Source organism: Vombatus ursinus, unplaced genomic scaffold (genome assembly GCF_900497805.2).
Source record: "Vombatus ursinus unplaced genomic scaffold, bare-nosed wombat genome assembly UNPS02014802.1, whole genome shotgun sequence".
NCBI classification, from domain to species: domain Eukaryota; kingdom Metazoa; phylum Chordata; class Mammalia; order Diprotodontia; family Vombatidae; genus Vombatus; species Vombatus ursinus.
In genome coordinates this window covers 15,195,204-15,212,054 of record NW_020954580.1, presented here as the reverse complement: position 1 = coordinate 15,212,054, position 16,851 = coordinate 15,195,204, and the positions used below count along the sequence as shown (strand labels likewise).

The 16,851-nt window shown below is 38.9% G+C and overlaps 1 protein-coding gene across 1 annotated transcript in view; it reads right to left on the bottom strand.

Annotated features, from left to right (window-relative positions):
• ACADL (acyl-CoA dehydrogenase long chain) overlaps positions 1-16,851 on the bottom strand; it is a 44,653-nt gene that overhangs the window by 25,371 nt on the left and 2,431 nt on the right. Inside the window, exons 2-6 of the mRNA XM_027873847.1 lie at positions 13,313-13,468; positions 9,264-9,401; positions 5,944-6,108; positions 3,329-3,395; positions 45-209 (exon numbers count right to left, since the gene is read on the bottom strand). Coding sequence (XP_027729648.1) covers positions 45-209; positions 3,329-3,395; positions 5,944-6,108; positions 9,264-9,401; positions 13,313-13,468 — 691 coding nt within the window. The remainder of the gene's footprint in view (positions 1-44; positions 210-3,328; positions 3,396-5,943; positions 6,109-9,263; positions 9,402-13,312; positions 13,469-16,851) is intronic.

The following is a 16,851-nucleotide window of genomic DNA, read 5'->3' as shown; positions in this document are numbered from 1 at the left end:
AACAAACATTGTTATAACCAACTACTGCATGCCCTATGGCTTACCTGAGCTTTCAATCCCATTTTATGAAGCTTTCGTCCCTTGATGAATCCTTTCATCCCATTTTCCACTAGGAAAAGGCTAATACCATGGGCAGGAGAGCGAGCTTCACGGTTTGTAACAGCAACGACTATCACTAAATCACTCATCCACCCATTAGTAATGAACACCTGTATAAAAACACATAACATTGTGAGAGATGATCTCTGAGGATCTCTCAGGGTATAATCACTCATCCACCCATTAGTAATGAACACCTGTATAAAAACACATAACATTGTGAGAGATGATCTCTGAGGATCTCTCAGGAGTGAAGCCTCCTCAAAGAGTTAATCGTTTGACCTTGTAAAGAAACATGCTTTTTAACACATCCTGTACTTTACCGGACCCTCCCCCTTCCCAAACTTATTTTTAGGCACATAGCAGGAAGGAATAACAACCCCCCCCTTCTAAAACTGCTTGCTCACTCTTGCAAAAACTTCCCACCTTTTTCTTGTCTCCAGGAAACTATTTTTTTTTCTTTCTTTGTTCTCTGTTGCTGGGGTAGACTTTCTGAGAATAGATTGTGCCCTCAAGGCTTGCACCAATGAGCTGAGAGGAAGGCGGTTAGGAGGAGGAGTTGCAGTTAAGAATCTATACAATCTGTCTTTGTTGAGCACACCCTGGCACTCTCCCAGCAGAGCCATCTTATGCAGACGGAGGGTGCCCTTTCTCGAGAAAGCTGATAAAGAAAACTTTCTTTTTGCTAATATCTCTGAGTCTCTGATTTATTGGTAAGGGTCTCTGTATCCCACACAACATCAAAATACTTTATGATGCTCCAAAGAGCTTGGCCTAATAGCCAATAAGACCTGAGTTCAAGCCTCTCCACTGACATACCAGCTGTATGATCCTGGAAAAGTCAAATTAATCTCTTAGTCAGTGCTCTAGACAACTCTCTAAATTGCAGCAAAGGGGTCAATCTGCACTGGCAGGAATTCCCTATGCAAATGAAATCACAGGTCCAGTCTTTTTTCCAAGTCTGTGTGCTGAAAAGGAAGACTGCTATTTCATTCAGAAGAAGCCAAAGGCATGCTCCCCACTTCTTCAGCTAGAGTCAGCTAAACAACAATAGACTTCATTTCTCAGAAAGGAATGTAAAGGAAAAGTGTCTCTCAATATTTGTTCTGCTAAGACTGTAAAAAATGACAAGCAGCACACTCTGTTATCAACCCCAAAACAGTTATCCATTGGACAGTTAGAAACCAGCCTAGAATGAAATACCACTGAAGGAGCTCGAGGCAAAGCAACATCACAGGACTGTGGCATACACATAACAATATTTAAAAGATCAATTCTGTGTAATTCAACAAGTTCTTACTGCTAATCTTCTATGTCCCAAGTGGGAATATGAGGACCAAAAAAAAGGCTGAAGATCACTGGCCTGTTCTCCCTGAGGATACACATATAAATAAATACAAAGTGTGCAAAAAATAAATACAAAGTAATTTGGATATGGGAAGGGAGAGGGAGCACTCCCAATTCATGAATCAGGAAAAGTCTCTTATAGAAGGTGGTTCTTGAGTTAAGTCTTATGAAGAAGTGAGCATTACAGAAAAGAGGTGGACAGTAATGCACAAAGGAAGATCAATTAGGCCAGTCTGGCTAAAGTGAGTGAGAGTAGAACCCTGTATTTTTCTCTTCCCAGTAGTACATAAAAGTATGCGATAAAAACAAAGAACAGAACTTGTCACCAGTCAAATCACAATAATAACTTACACTTCTATAGGGTTTTACAGTTCACAAAGTAATTTCATGCTCATTACCTCCTTTAATTGTTACAATAACCCTAGGAGACAGTTAAAGAAGAAAGAATCACAGATTTAAAGCTGGAATATACATACCTCAGTTGAAGAAACTGAGGCCAAGAGAGGTTGTGTTTTCCCCTAACTCACACAAGGAATAGGCTTCATGAACAAGAGTGGACCCAAATGCTGACTCCAAATCCAGCTATTGATCCAGGATCCACCTTGCCCATTAGTCTTATTTCACAGATGGTGGAACTTCAGAGTGCCCAGGCTAATTAACAGCAATAGTGCTAACAGAACTTGGGTCCTCTGACTACAAACCCAGGGGTCTTTCCAATTTGCTGCTTCTATTTAATTAGATACAATTCAACAAATATGCTATTGGATTCCCACTTCAATTTTCAGCCTAATTTCCTGAGAAGGGCCCCTAAAAGCCTACCTGCCCTTTAATGCCACACAAAAGAGTTCTACTGTATTTTACAAAGGCCAATTAGGAAGGCATATTACCTTCAGAGAAGAGTCCTCCATTTGGCCTGGGGTGAGCAAGAGCTCAGTGACTTAGGCATTTCATCCCACTTCAAATTATGTCAAATCTCCTGTATCTAGACAGATACCTGTCCGTAATAGGTAGGAGCATATTAGAGATGGATCCTAAAAGACACACATAATTCTAGGACTGAGAGGCAGCCAGTGCAAAGATGAAGAATCAGGAGATACAATGTCATGTGTGTGAGGGATGGACAAAAGGTCAGTTTAGAGGGATCTCAGCTTAAAAGCAGGGAAATAATAGTGTAAGATAATGTTGAAAGGTTAGTACAGTGCCTGGCACATAATAAGTACTTAATAAATGTTTATTGATTTAGTAATTAAAGGAGTAGGTTGGGGCCATGTTATAAAGGGATTTAGATGACAAAGAAAGGTGTTTAGGAGATGAAATCAAAGAATGGATCAAGTAATAAAGCATATGGCATTAAATATACATAAATTAGGAGTAATAAGCAAGAACAAACAACCTTAACACAAGCAGGTAAATGTGACCTCAGAGCAATCACTTGAACTTTGGTGGAATGGGACTGACTAATGGAATACAGCTCTAGAAAGATACACTGTACTTTATTCACAAGGCACAAAACTGACAGAAGCAGCTAGGAGTTATAGTGGATAGAGCCCGGGGCTCTATTAGGTCAGGAAGACCTAAGTTCAAATCCAGCCTTAGATACTTACTAGCTGTGTAACCCTGGGTTAAGTCACTCTGTCTGCCTTAGTTTCCTCATCTGTAACATAATACATGACATATACAATATAAAAATATCTTAAAATTTATACTTTATATAAAACAGATTTTTTTTAAAAAAAATACAAATACAATAAAGCAAGAGAGTCCCTGTCATCAAGGAATTTATATTCTAATGGGGAAACAACACATATGGAAGCTGAAAAGAGAGTAAGAGTTAGAAATTGGACTGAAATTGGTTTGACTAGAAGGGCTAGGTTTTACAAACCTTGCTGCCATTGAGAATCCAGTCACTTCCATCTCTCTTGGCATTTGTTCTTATGCCCTGTAAGTCACTGTAATTGGTAAGAAAGAGGAAAAAAAATAAAGGAAACTAACATCACCACCCAGTAAAAATCCAGCAATAAAAACAATACTGAAATAACTGGCTATAAAACAGGAGAGGCGATTAATAACTAAGGTGAATTTAAACATATCTTTAAAATGCTTTCTCAGGGCATAAAGAAAAACACTGTCAACTTTACATTACAAAAATTATAAGCACTGCATCTTCTGTTGCATTCAGAAGGATATATATATATATGTATGTATGTATGTATGTATGTGAGTATACATATACATAGTAATGCACAAATCAGAGCTGACTATGAAAATAGGAGAAAATGTGTATAAGGCATATTAGTAAAGCAGGAAAAACTTCTTTTTTGGCTCTGTACCCCCACCCCAGCACCAGGGCAGTGCTTGTCACACAGTAGGTGCATAAATGACAAACGACTGATGGCATGATATGAAAGCACTTCAATAAGACCCGAGTTCAAATCCGAATTCTGACACTCAGAAGCTGTGTGAGCCTGGGCAAGTCACTTAACCTCTGTTTGTCTCAGTTTCCTCAACTGTAAAACAGGGATGTATAATAGCAGAGTTTAGCACAGTCTTCCCAGAAGCAGAGCCCCCGGTATGCTTGACCATGCTGGGCAAGATTGAGAAGTTTAAGGCAATACAATAAGTAAAGGGAGACAAAGGAAAGAGCACTAATTTTCCCCCTTTTATTGGTATGAATGTGTTAAATGAATGAATGTGTTGAATTAATGGTTAAAAGCCAAACCAAAACCAAAGGTCTATGGAACAAATGTCTACTTCTGCCACGTCACTGAACCAGGCAGAACCAAAGCCCAGCAATCGTGCATGATGTGATGCTCCTTGCCTAAGGCGAGTCCAGCATTTCACCACAGTGTAGGTAGTGAGGCCTGACTCAATAGTATTCTGTTATCCAGGGGTTAATGACTATATTTTCACTGCCCCAAAGCAGGAGGAAGCATGATAAAAGGGGGAGAGGGGTTTCAATGTGGGATCTGCCTGACCTTCGCAGAGGGGGAGATAGCCTCAGGCAGATGACAGGAATTCTAAACCAGCAGAGACAAAGTCAACATGAACATTTTACTTAAGTACAAATCTGACGATGTCACGCTACCCTGCTGACTCAACCCCAGCGGCTCTCTATTACCTCTAGTATAAGATACAAACACCTCTATTTAGCATTTAAATCCCTTCACAACACGGCCCCAACTTACTCCTTCAATTACTCAATCAATAAACATTTATTAAGCACTGGCTCTGTGCCAGGCACTGTGCTAACCTTTTGGCATTATCCTGTGCTACTAGTTCATGCTAAGATCCAGCCAAACTGACCCTCTGTCTGTCAGACACTCTGTCTTTGCGCCGGCTGTCTCTCAATCCTGGAATACACTCCATCCCTCCCTCCTCCTCCGAGTCCATTACTCTTTCCTTTAAGATACAGTTTAAGCAACACCTTCCCAGATCCCCTCAGCTGCTAGTGCTGCCCTCTCTTTCATACTACACTATATTAAACTATATGAATGAGGGATTCATGCTCACAGGGTTGTTGTGAGGATCAAATGAGATAACATTTATAAAGCCCTCAGCACGGTATGTAGCACATTTGTTGCTTCTAGTGTTTGGTTATTCAGTTGTGTCCGACTCTTTATGATGCCGGGAACCGTAACACTCCAGTGCTATCCATGGGGTTTTCTTGGCAAGGATACTGGAGTGGTTTGTCATTTCCTCCTTAAGTGGATTAAGATGAAGAGGGTAAGTGACTTGCCCAAGGTCACAGAGCCCATGTCTAAGACCAGATTTGAACTCAGTTCTTCCTGACCATTTCTATTCAAGTCTGATACCATTGGTATAGTGGATAGAGTAACAACTTGGAGTCAGGAAGACCTGGGTTCAAATCTTGTCCTAGACACTTACTAGTGTGAACCTGGTCAAGTTAGTTAAGCTCAGAAGGCCTCCATTTCCTCATTTTACAAATGAGGGGTTAGACTCAATGGCCTTGAAGGTTTCTTCCAACTCTAAATCTATGACAATAAATGCCTGCTGACTGAACAGCATTATTAATTTTGGAGTAAATTTATGGTTTGTAATCATAGCTTACGGCAGCCAGCTGGCACAGTGGATAAAGTGGTGGGCCTGGAGACAAGATGACTCATCTTCCTGAGTTCAAAGCTGGCCTCAAACTGGCTGTGTGACCCTGGGCAAGTCACTTAACCCTGTTTGCCTAAGTTTCCTCATTTGTAAAATGACCTGGAGATGGAAATGGCAAACCATGAGTATCTTTGCCAAGAAAACCCCAGATGGGGTCACAAAGAACCAGATGTGACTGAATGATTCAACAACAACAAATCATAGCTTTATAGCTAAAGAAGAGAAACACATTTTCCCAAGTCATAAATCAGGTACTGAAGTATAGTTGTTTTCACTCAACAAACCTGATAAAACAATAGACCCTGAAATTCTTGGCAAACAAAGGTCATTTTCTGGCAAGACTGCTAAGAATATCCAAACAAAATTCATCAAGCTTACCTTCCTGCCCCAGGTTCTGTCATAGCTATGGCCCCAATACACTTGCCTGTAGTCATCTCAGGGATAAATCGTTTAATCTGTTCTTCTGATCCATAGTTTGTAATATAGGGCATAACGATGTCTGAATGAAGACTAAATCCAGGGCCTGTACAATTTGAGTATGCTCTTAGAAAGTAATGGGGTAAGGGTGGGAGAGGGGAGGAGAGCAAGAGGAAAAAAAAATTTAATGGGTTACATTCTTCATGGTTGGGGGGGAAGTACCCCATTTAGAACAACCTAATATCCTTCCCTATTTCTTGATATTGTATGGGTACCACTAGGCTATCCCTCCCTCTCTTACTCTATGACTAGACTATTTTTTTTTTCTTTAACTCTGGTCATATTTTTGAAAAAAATATGAAGAGTTTTTTCTTTAAAGGATCAAATGTCAGCCTTATAAATAGACTTTCATGAATATTTGACTAAAGTATTTTAATAACTATTTTCAACATCTACAGATTGAGCAATTTAAAAGACACCATCTCCTTTCCTGTCCTCTCCCCATTTCCATAGCTCCAGTGATTTAATCTGAATTTTCAGGCTTCAAAGGAAAATACAGCATTAATGTCTGAAAATAGTTGAGAAGGGGCGGGGCCAAGATGGTGGAGTGAAAGCAATGACTTGCTTGAACTCTCTCCCAAACCCCTCCAAATACCTGTAAAAAAAATGGCTCTAAACAAATTCTAAAGCAGCAGAACCCACAAAAAGACAGTGTGAAACAAATTTACAGCCCAAGACAACCTGGATGGTTAATAGGAAAGGTATATCGCGCCAGGCTGGGAAAGGAGCACAGTTCGGTGTGGGTGCGCAGACTGCAGCAAACCTGGAGCAGGCCTCAGAGGACTGAATCACAGGCAGCTGTGGTGGTTGCCAGACTGCTCAACCCATGAACGCCAAACACGACTTAGAAGGTCAGTGAGAAAAGTCTGTTTCTGCAGTGAGAAAGAGGAGCTAGGTCTCAGCCACAAGTCCCGAGCTTGCCTCCAGGGCAGTGGCTGCCTCCTGATTTTCCAGCCCACAGACTGAGGGGGAATCCAGTGGCTGTTCAGAGAGGGATTGCAAGGATCTCTTTGCCAGTGCTGAGGCAAGAATCTCTTGCTTTACCAGTGCTTGGATCTGGGTCACAGTTCTGAGGGGCGGTCCTGGGGTGAGGAGGAGCGCTGACGTGGTGGAGCTTGTTGTGGCGGTGGAGAGGAAACACCTTGCCCCTTATCATACCACCTTGGAAGAGCTGATACTTTTCAGGTCCCTAGAAGTATCTCTGAAAACAGCTGTACAAACCCCCGAACCTTGGGACAGTACATTCTCCACATTGGAAGCAGACTCTTACCTTAACAAAGAGTTTAAAATTCAAGTAATTGGCTGAGATCATGAATAAGCAGCGCAAAAAGAGTCAGACTACATTATGTTACTTTGGTGACAAAGAAGATCAAAACATACAACCAGAAGAAGACAACAAAGTCAAAGCTCCTACATCCAAAACCTCCAAGAAAAATATTAATCAGTCCCAGGCCTTGGAAGAGCTCAAAAGAGATTTTGAGAAGCAAGTAAGAGAAGTAGAGGAAAAACTGGGAAGAGAAATGAGAGTGATGCAAGAAAATCATGAAAAACAAGTCAACAGCTTGCTAAAGGAGACCCAAAAAAATACTGAAGAAAATAACACCTTAAAAAATAGTCTAACCCAAATGGCAAAAGAGGTCCAAAAAGCCAATAAGGAGAAGAATGCCCTGAAAAGCAAAATTGACCAAATGGAAAAGGAAGTCCAAAAGATTACTGAAGAAAATACTTCCTTAAAAATTAGAAGAGCAATTGGAAGCTAGTGACTTTATGAGAAATCAAGACACTGTAAAACAAATCCAGAAGAATGAAAAATTAGAAAACAACGTGAAATATCTCATTGGAAAAACAACTGACCTGGAAAATAGATCCAGGAGAGAGAATTTAAAAATTATTGGACTATCTGAAAGCCATGATCAAAAAAAGAGCCTAGACATTATCTTTCAAGAAATGATCAAGGAAAATTACCCTGATATTTTAGAACCAGAGGGCAAAATAGAAATTGAAAGAATCCACCCATCTCCTCTTGAAAGTGATCCCCAAAGGAAAACTCCTAGGAATATTGTAGCCAAATTCCAGAGTTCCCAGGTCAAGGAGAAAATATTACAAGCAGCCAGAAAGAAACAATTCAAGTATTATGGAAATACAATCAGGATAACACAAGATTTAGCAGCTTCTACATTAAGGGACTGCAGGGTATGGAATATAATATTCCAGAGGGTAAAGGAGATAGGATTACAACCAAGAATCACCTACCCAGCAAAACTGATTATAATTCTTCAGGGGAAAAAATGGTCATTCAATGGAACAGAGGACTTTCAAGCATTCTTGATGAAAAGACCAGAGCTGAATAGAAAATTTGACTTTCAAATACAAGACTCAAGTGGAACATGACGAGGTAAGGAATATCTAGCCAAGATCTGATTCAGATCTGGAAGTTGCTGGTCATCAGACAGCTCTGCAGTTGAACCTATAAGACCTCGGCATATGAGAGTATGTCTTACAGATTAGGGTGCTTTAATTTCCTCAGCTCTTATTATCTTGGAATGAACTTCTTTGTTTTCTAATAAACCCTCAAAAATATCAACACTCCAGCCCATTGAGGTTTTCTGCAAAGTTTCAAGGTCATCTTTCATTTTTTTTTTTGCATTATACCTTTGTAAAGGCAATAGGAGTAGCTTTCCTATGTTTTAAAAGGTATTTTGCTTCTTCATAGGTCTTTGGGAAAGGGTCAAACTTCATGATATTATTAAAAAGCAATTTTAGACCATGATATCTGCAGCTCTCACTGCAATAATGTGTGGGAATCCCTCCATTAATTTCTCTTGCACTGCTTTCAGGTTCATCATGTTCTTGCTGTATCAGCAAACTAAATACTCGTATCCTTTCTTCTCCAAGATTTCATGTATTTTAGAGTGCCTATTTCAATGCTTCATTAAAAAAACTTGTTCAGGTAAAAAAAAAAAATAGTTGAGGAGACAATGTGTCCTATGTAGTGGAAAAAGCACTGGACTGGAAACCAGGGAGCCTAGGTCGGAAGTATAACTTCATCACCAAAGGCAAGTCACATAGCACTCTAGGTCTTAGTTTCCTTATCAATAAATAATGGGATTACATTAAATAATCCCTAAGGCCTTTTCCAGCTCTGGTACACTGTGATTTATTATTCATCACAGAAAGATCAATCAACATACTTAGTAAATAAAAATGCAGTCAACACTTACTGTTCCTCCCAGACAATGGCTGAAGAAAATAGGTCTCCACCAATACCACCATGTTTCTCTGCAATGTTGATACCTAGCAGTCCTTGTTTTCCAGCTTCTTTCCAAAGTTCCCTACTTACTTCTCCAGCTTTCTCCCACCTGCAAATTGAAGAGAGTTAAGAATTAGAGAACTTCTCATTTTCCAGATTGGTAGGCCTTCTATTTTACTTATCTTCTAATGGAAAAAGTCAATCGGTGCCATGACTGACACCTTATACAATCACTGGTGATGTCTTCCCCTATTCTTTATTTTTTTCCTTCTCTCCTCTCTTTCCTCTTTTCCTGTAGAGATGTTAGGCCTGACTAGCACCCAGCAGGAATAACAGGCAATGAATGCTTGGACCTGTTGATAATCCGTGGAGTTAAATAATGCGCTGCTCTTGTGCCTGGAGATTGAGCATCCCAGGATGGAGTCCCAAAGTGGGACGGGCCTGAGAAAGTGACTGGGCAGGCAAAAGCAGGGAATCTTGCTCTATTGTTCTTCCAGCTGGAGAAAAGGAAGACAAGTGAATGCCCAATATGTCTTCCAAGAAATGCACCCTGAGAAATCAAGGCATTTACTTATGACTTAGGTTAACTAACACAGTTGCTAGTGGTGTTATGTACTAACTCTATTTCTTTTTCTTGGGTCAAGGGAAGTCCCACCAATCCTTATCATTTAATAGAAAATCAAGAGGTATCTATCACTTGGGGAACAGGTGAACAGCCTGACAGAGAATATAATGAAATATCATATGAAAAGATGAAATAGGTGGTTTCAGAGTAAACTAGAAGACTTCTAGAAACTGGTGCAGAGAAGAAAATCTGTAGGACAGCTTACACAATGACAACAACTTTGTAGAGACAAACAGCTTTGAAAGACTCTTCTTATCGATGCATTTTTCTTTCTTTTTAATTTAATAGTATTTTATTTTTCCTAATTACATGTACAATTTTAAATATTCAGGTTTTGAAAGATTGAGTTCCAAATTTTTCTCCCTCCTTCCTTCCCCTCTCCCCTGCCTAAGCTAAGACATCAAGCAATCTCATTTAGGTTATAAATGTGCAATCATGTAAAACTTATTTCTACATTAGTCATGTTGTGAAAAAAGAAATAGAACAAAAAGAAAAAAAAATCACAAAAAACCCCAAAAGTAAAAATAGTATGCTTTGATCTGCATTAAGATTCCATCAGTTCTTTCTCTGAATGTGGATAGCATTTTCTATCAAGAGTCTTTTGGAATTATCTTGGATTGTCAATGTATTTTTCAACCACAATTTCAGAGGACTAATGGTGAAATAAGTTGCACACCTCCTCGCAAAGACTCAAGGTGCAAAATAAGACATGCATCTTTGAACACTGCAAACTTGTAGCTGTTACAATTATTGTATTTTTTTTTCTATTGGAAGAAGGGGGTGAGTTAACAATGAGGTTGCCCTCCCCCTCCAAAAAAAAAAGCAATAAAAATGGATCACTGAAGTATTTTATATTTAAAGATTTCATATTTAAATAAGCTGAAAAATGTGTCTTTTTAAAAAAAAAAGGCACTTGAAGGTAATTAGGAAAGAGGACACCAGTTTGAAGGCCTCAATTTAAAATGTAAAAGTGGATGCTATCAGGAATTTACAAAGAGAAGGCTTAAGAATTGGGTGGTAGTCTAGAACTTACAACAGCTGTTAGCATTCTTTCCCTTTAGTGACTCACCAGGAACATTACTATCAAGTATATGAGTCAAGGAACAGATAAAAGTCTGATATCACTGCTATACAGTGTGTATAATTTATAGTGAAGAAACTCTCTATTAATGCAGGTCAGCACCAGCTCTGTAACCTATGGTCTTTAAGAATTGTCTAGCAACAACGATTCTGGAGAGCAATTTGGAAGTATGCCGAAAGGGCTATAAAACTATGCATGCCCTTTGATCCAGCAATACTACTATTAGGTCTGTAAGCCAAAGAGATCATACAAATGGGAAAAGGACCCTTATGTACAAAAATATTTACAGCAGTTCTTTTTGTGGTGGCAAACAACTGGAAATTAAAGGAATGCCCATCAATTGGAGAATGACTGAACAAGTTATGGTATATGAATATAATGGACCACTACTGTCCTATAAGAAATGAAGAGCAGGTGAATTTCAGAAAAACCTGGAAAGACTCACATGACCTGATGCTAAGTGAAGTGAGCAGGACCAGGAGAATATTATACACAGTAACAGCAACATTGTGTGATGATCAACTATGACAGACTTAGCTCTTCTTAGCAATACAATGATCTGAGACAATTCCAAAAGACTCATGCTAGAAAATGTTATGCACATTCAGAAAAAGAACTATGTAGTCTGAATGCAGATCAAAGCACACTATTTTCACTTTTTTCTTTTTCGTGGTTTTTCCCTTTTGTTACGTGTGGAAATGTGTTTAATATGATTGTACATGTATATCCTATGTCAGATTGCTTGCCATCTTGGGGAGGGAAGGGAAAAAAATCTAGAATGCAAAATCTTATAAAAGTGAGTCGAAAACAAAAAAAAATGTTTATGACTGATTGATTAAAAAAGAGAGAGAGAGAGAGACACAGAGAGAATAGTCTGGTGATACCTATCCAACATATGCCAGAGGATGGATTTGAACTCAGGTCTTCCTAACTTCAAAACCACCCTCTACTGAATACTGGTAAGACACTGAATATAAGGGGGGTGGGGGGAAGGCAGGAAAATACAGCAGAAAGACACTGGACTTGGAAAGGGGTTAGACAACTTGGGATAGAGTCCTGAGTCTGACTCTTAGTAGCTTTGTGGTCTTGGACAAGTCTCTTAACTCAGGTTTTTCATTCAATTGTAAAACAGAGCTATTTTTGTACCATCTACCTTACAGGGTTGCAGTGAGAAAAACTTTTAAAGTCCCAGAGAAATGCAGGCCATTTTTTGGGGGGGCAATTTGGGTTAAGTGACTTGCCCAGGGTCACACAGGTAGTAAGTGTCAAGTGTTTAGTCTGAGGCTGGATTTGAACTCAGGTCCTCCTGACTTCAGGGCTGGTGCTCACTGCGCCACCTAGCTACCCCCAGGCTATTTTTATTTTTCTGAATTTGAGAGGTAAATTTCCATTTCTGGAGAATGGCCTTGGCCCTCATCCATTCTATAAAAATGGCATCTTTCTAATTTAAGTAGATAATAATAAAAGTAATAATAATGGCTAGTATTTATATCATGCTGGGTTTGCAAAGCACTTTAAAAATATTGTTTCATAATATGCTTAATAGGAATGTAAAGGTAGAGCCTCTATCAGATTATAAGACTTCTTGGAGAGAAGCTTATGGAAAGCTTATGGAAGAGAATACTGAAAACTATAAATAAATAATTCTAAAAAGATTTGGTTAAGCTCAACTTGATTAATAAAAATAATGTTCTCTATGATTGTATTGAAAAAAATATTATTTCATTTAATCCTCACAGCAACCTTGGGAGGCAGGTACTATTATTATCCCAATTTTATAGATGAGGAAACTGAGGCAGGCACAGGTTAAAGGATTGGTGAAGGGTCAGTCATACATATAGTAAGTGTCTGAGGCCAGACTTGTATTTGGGTCTTACTGATTCCATGTCAGCAATCCATCCCCTTCACCCCCTAGTTGCCACTTAGATAAAAAGACACATCTGGTTTTGAAAGTTGTATAATAAAAGCAAAACTCTTGCCATAATGATGTGAATATACACAGATTCCGAAATTACGGAGAAAGAAACCCAACAACTGTGATTTTTACCTGGTGGGTGAAAAAAAAACCAAAAAACACCACCACCAAACTTACAGAAGTATTCCAAATTAAACTGAATACTTCTGGTTTAGCTGTACATTAATAACAAAGGACTAACTAACAGCCAGTCAATGTTCCAAAATGACTACATAGCAATTAGGTCCAATACATACAAAGTAGATGGGGAGAGGGCCTTACCTCTGTAATATATTGCCATGCCGAGGCTACGTGTAAATTCACAATATTCAAAATGGAAATAAAAATTATCTTATTTACTCTGTGTGATGTGGAACCACCTCCTCTTGAAAGAACTTTCGGACACTTTCCCTGAAAATATCATGGTCTGAAGAGAAGATTCTTCGAATGCCGACATCTGTGAGGCTTTTGGCAGAAGAACTTTCCAGCCGACCTTCCCCTCCTGCATGTGAGGACCTAAAAAAACAAATGAGTAAATTGGCTTTAAATAGTCTGTCACTTTATCCCCAGCAGGCTACTGTTTTCCATGACTCCATGAAACAATGAAAAGTTATGAATTTTCAAGAGAGACATTTCAGGACCAGAAAGATAATGTGTTAGATACCTGCCTGGGCTTAAAATGACAACAGTAATAATAAAATGATGATGATAATAACAACAATAACTAGCATTTATAATGTGACTGAAGGTTTGCAAATCACTTTACATATGCTATCTCATTTGATCCTTACAACAATACTGAGGTAGGTGCTATTGTTATCCCCATTTGATAGATGAGAAAACTGAGACCAACAGCGGTTAAGCAACATGCCTAGAGAGGATGATTCTATTTGAACAATGAGTGAATTCCAGAACCACAATTTTCAAAAACTTATTAACTGAACAGAATTGACCTCATAATAAGAAATTATTGCTATTTATTATTATTAATTCTGTCTAATGGAATCTTATAAAAAAGATGAGAATGAAATAATACATCACATTTACCTAGAAACTCTCAGGAAGCACTTTAGGAAAGGTCCCTGGGAAAGAACTGTGAATAACAACTACTATACACCATTCTTCAATCCTGGTGAATTCTAATTTGAATCTTAAGACTGCCAACTGTTAAAATTAATTATCTGAAATAAAAAGAAACTGAAGACCAAGCACTTACAATTTAATTTGCAAAGTGAGCATTTGCATTATCAAACCAGGTCACTTACTCCTCAGAAGTCAGAGACAAGCAGAGATTTACAGAGCTGATTTTTATAACAGAAGAGAGGAACCAAAAAAAAAATACTGAAACATGTTTTGAACATAATTCAATCGGACAAGACAGATTACTTTATTAGTGTACCTCTCCTAGGCTTCCTAATCCAACAGTAACATCTAGGAGTCAAAGTGAGATTACCTCAGAATCCTTGCTCTTCAGGTGATGTCTTTGGTAACCAGCAAGCTCGATCGATGTTCCCAATGTACTTGCAGTTTGGAGTTAGCAGTCACTCCTACCCTCCCCTCATCTTCCAGCTGCCAACCTTAGAAGATTCCATTACTTAACTTAGACTTTAGCTCAAGAAAAAACGGAGCTTATCCACTAAGACTAGAAAAAAAATGCAAACTTTGGCTAACTCTCCTTTCTCCCACAGTCAGAACTTAACTCTCAGGCAACACCCCGTCCTTTTTCCAGCTGCTAGAAAGGGGAATAAAGCCTTTATAAAGAGTCTTATAATCCTGTGATTATTTTATTCCTACAAAAATACATGTCTTGGGACAGCTAGGTGGCACAGTGAATAGAGTGATGGGCCTGGAGTTAGGAGGACCTGAGTTTAAATCCGGCCTCAGACACATAAACCCTCATAAGCTCTGTGACTCTTGGCCAGTCACTTAACCCCACTTGCCTCGCCAAAAAACAAAAAAAGATATTCATCTTACTCTAAATTATCTGCCACTAAATGATACAGTCTTCTCAATCTAACCGCTAAATCTATAGGTCACCTAGTCTGGTTTATCAGTTGGGGCTAGCTTTTCCATAAAGAAGGGAGTTTAATCCTATAATCAAACAAAAAAAACCCAAAGTAATCAATACTAATTGATTTCCTTTTCACAATAGAGCCTTTCTATTGGATAGTGCATTCCTTCACTTTTTTTTTTAAGGTTATAATATCTCTTTAATGATCCATTCAAGAATTTTCCCAGGAATCAATGTCAAGCTCACTGGTCTACAGTTTTCTGACTCCCTCCTCCTTTAAAAAATCAGGACAATTGCCCTTCTCCAGTTTTATGGCATCTTTCCCATTTGCCATGATTATTCAAAGATCATTGACATTGACTCAACAATCCAATCTACCAGTTTTCTCAGGAGCTGAAATGTCAAGAGATCAGGTTAGATCAACACACAAGGACAGCACTTAAGAGCAGAAGCTGAAATGAGGAGCTGTGAGGCAGTCAACAGTGAGGTAACCAAACAATCAGAGAACAGGCTGACAAATGATCAGTACTTTTGACATGTTCAACATGTAACTCTGGTACGCAGTCATCCTTCTCTGCCAGGGTTGTGTGCAGTAGGTCTGCTTCTGTTCTTTCTTTCTTTTTGTTTTTATTTGTAGCAGTACTTTTTTTTAATTCTTTTTTTTTTTATTTTTAGTTTTCAACATTTACTTCCACAAGATTTTGAGTTCCAAATTTTCTCCCCATCTCACCCCTCCCCCCACTCCAAGATGGCATGCATTCTGAATACCCCTTCTCTTAATCTGCCTTCCCTTCTATCTCTCCCCCTCTTCTCTTATCCCCTTCCCCTTCAATTTTCCTGTAGGGCAGGATGGATTTCTGTACCCCATTTGCTGTATTTCTTATTTCCCAGTTGCATGTGAAAACATTTTTTTTAAACATGTGTTTTTAAAACTTTGGGTTCCAAATTTTCTCCCTTCCTCCCTCCCTACCCACCCTCATTGATAAGGCAAGCAACTAAATATAGGTTATATATGTGAAATTATGCAAAACACTTCCATAGTAGACACGCTGTGAAAAACTAACTCTATTTCCCTTAATCCTATCCCACCCCCCCATCTATCCTATTCTTTCTTTCGACCCTGTCCCTCCTCAGAAGTATCTGCTTCTGATTACCCCCTTTCCCAATCTGCTCTCCTCTCTATCATCCCCTACTCCCTTGTCTCCCCCCCCCCCCCCCGTTTTCCTGTAGGGTAAGACAGATTTCCATACCCAACTGAGTGTGTATGTTATACCCTCCTTAAGTCAAATCCAATGAGAATAAGATTCACTCATTTCCTCTCACCTTCCCCTGGTTCCCCTCCACTGTAAGAGCCTTTTCTTTTCTGTTTTTTTTTTGTGAGATAATTTACCCTGTTCTGCCTTTCCCATTCTCCTTCTCCTAGTATAATCCTCTCTCACCCCTTAATTTTATTCTCTAGATACGACCCCTTCATCTTCAACTCACCCTGTGTCCTCTATCTATCCATCTATCTATCTATCTATATTTATATACATACATATAATTTTTTCCCTCCAACTACCCCAATACTGACAAAGGTCTCATGAATTACAAATATCATTTTCCATGCAGGAATGTAAACAGTTCAACCTTAATAAGTCTCTTATGATTTCTTTCCTGTTTACCTCTTCATGTTCCACTTGACTCTTGTATTGGAAAGTCAAATTTTCTATTCAGCTCTGGTCTTTTCATCAAGAATGCTTGAAAGTCCTCTATTTCCCTGAATGACCATTTTTTCCCCTGAAGAATTATACTCAGTTTTGCTGGGTTGGTGATTCTTGGTTGTAATCCTATCTCCTTTGCCCTCTGGAATATTATATTCCATACCCTGCAGTCCCTTAATGTAGAA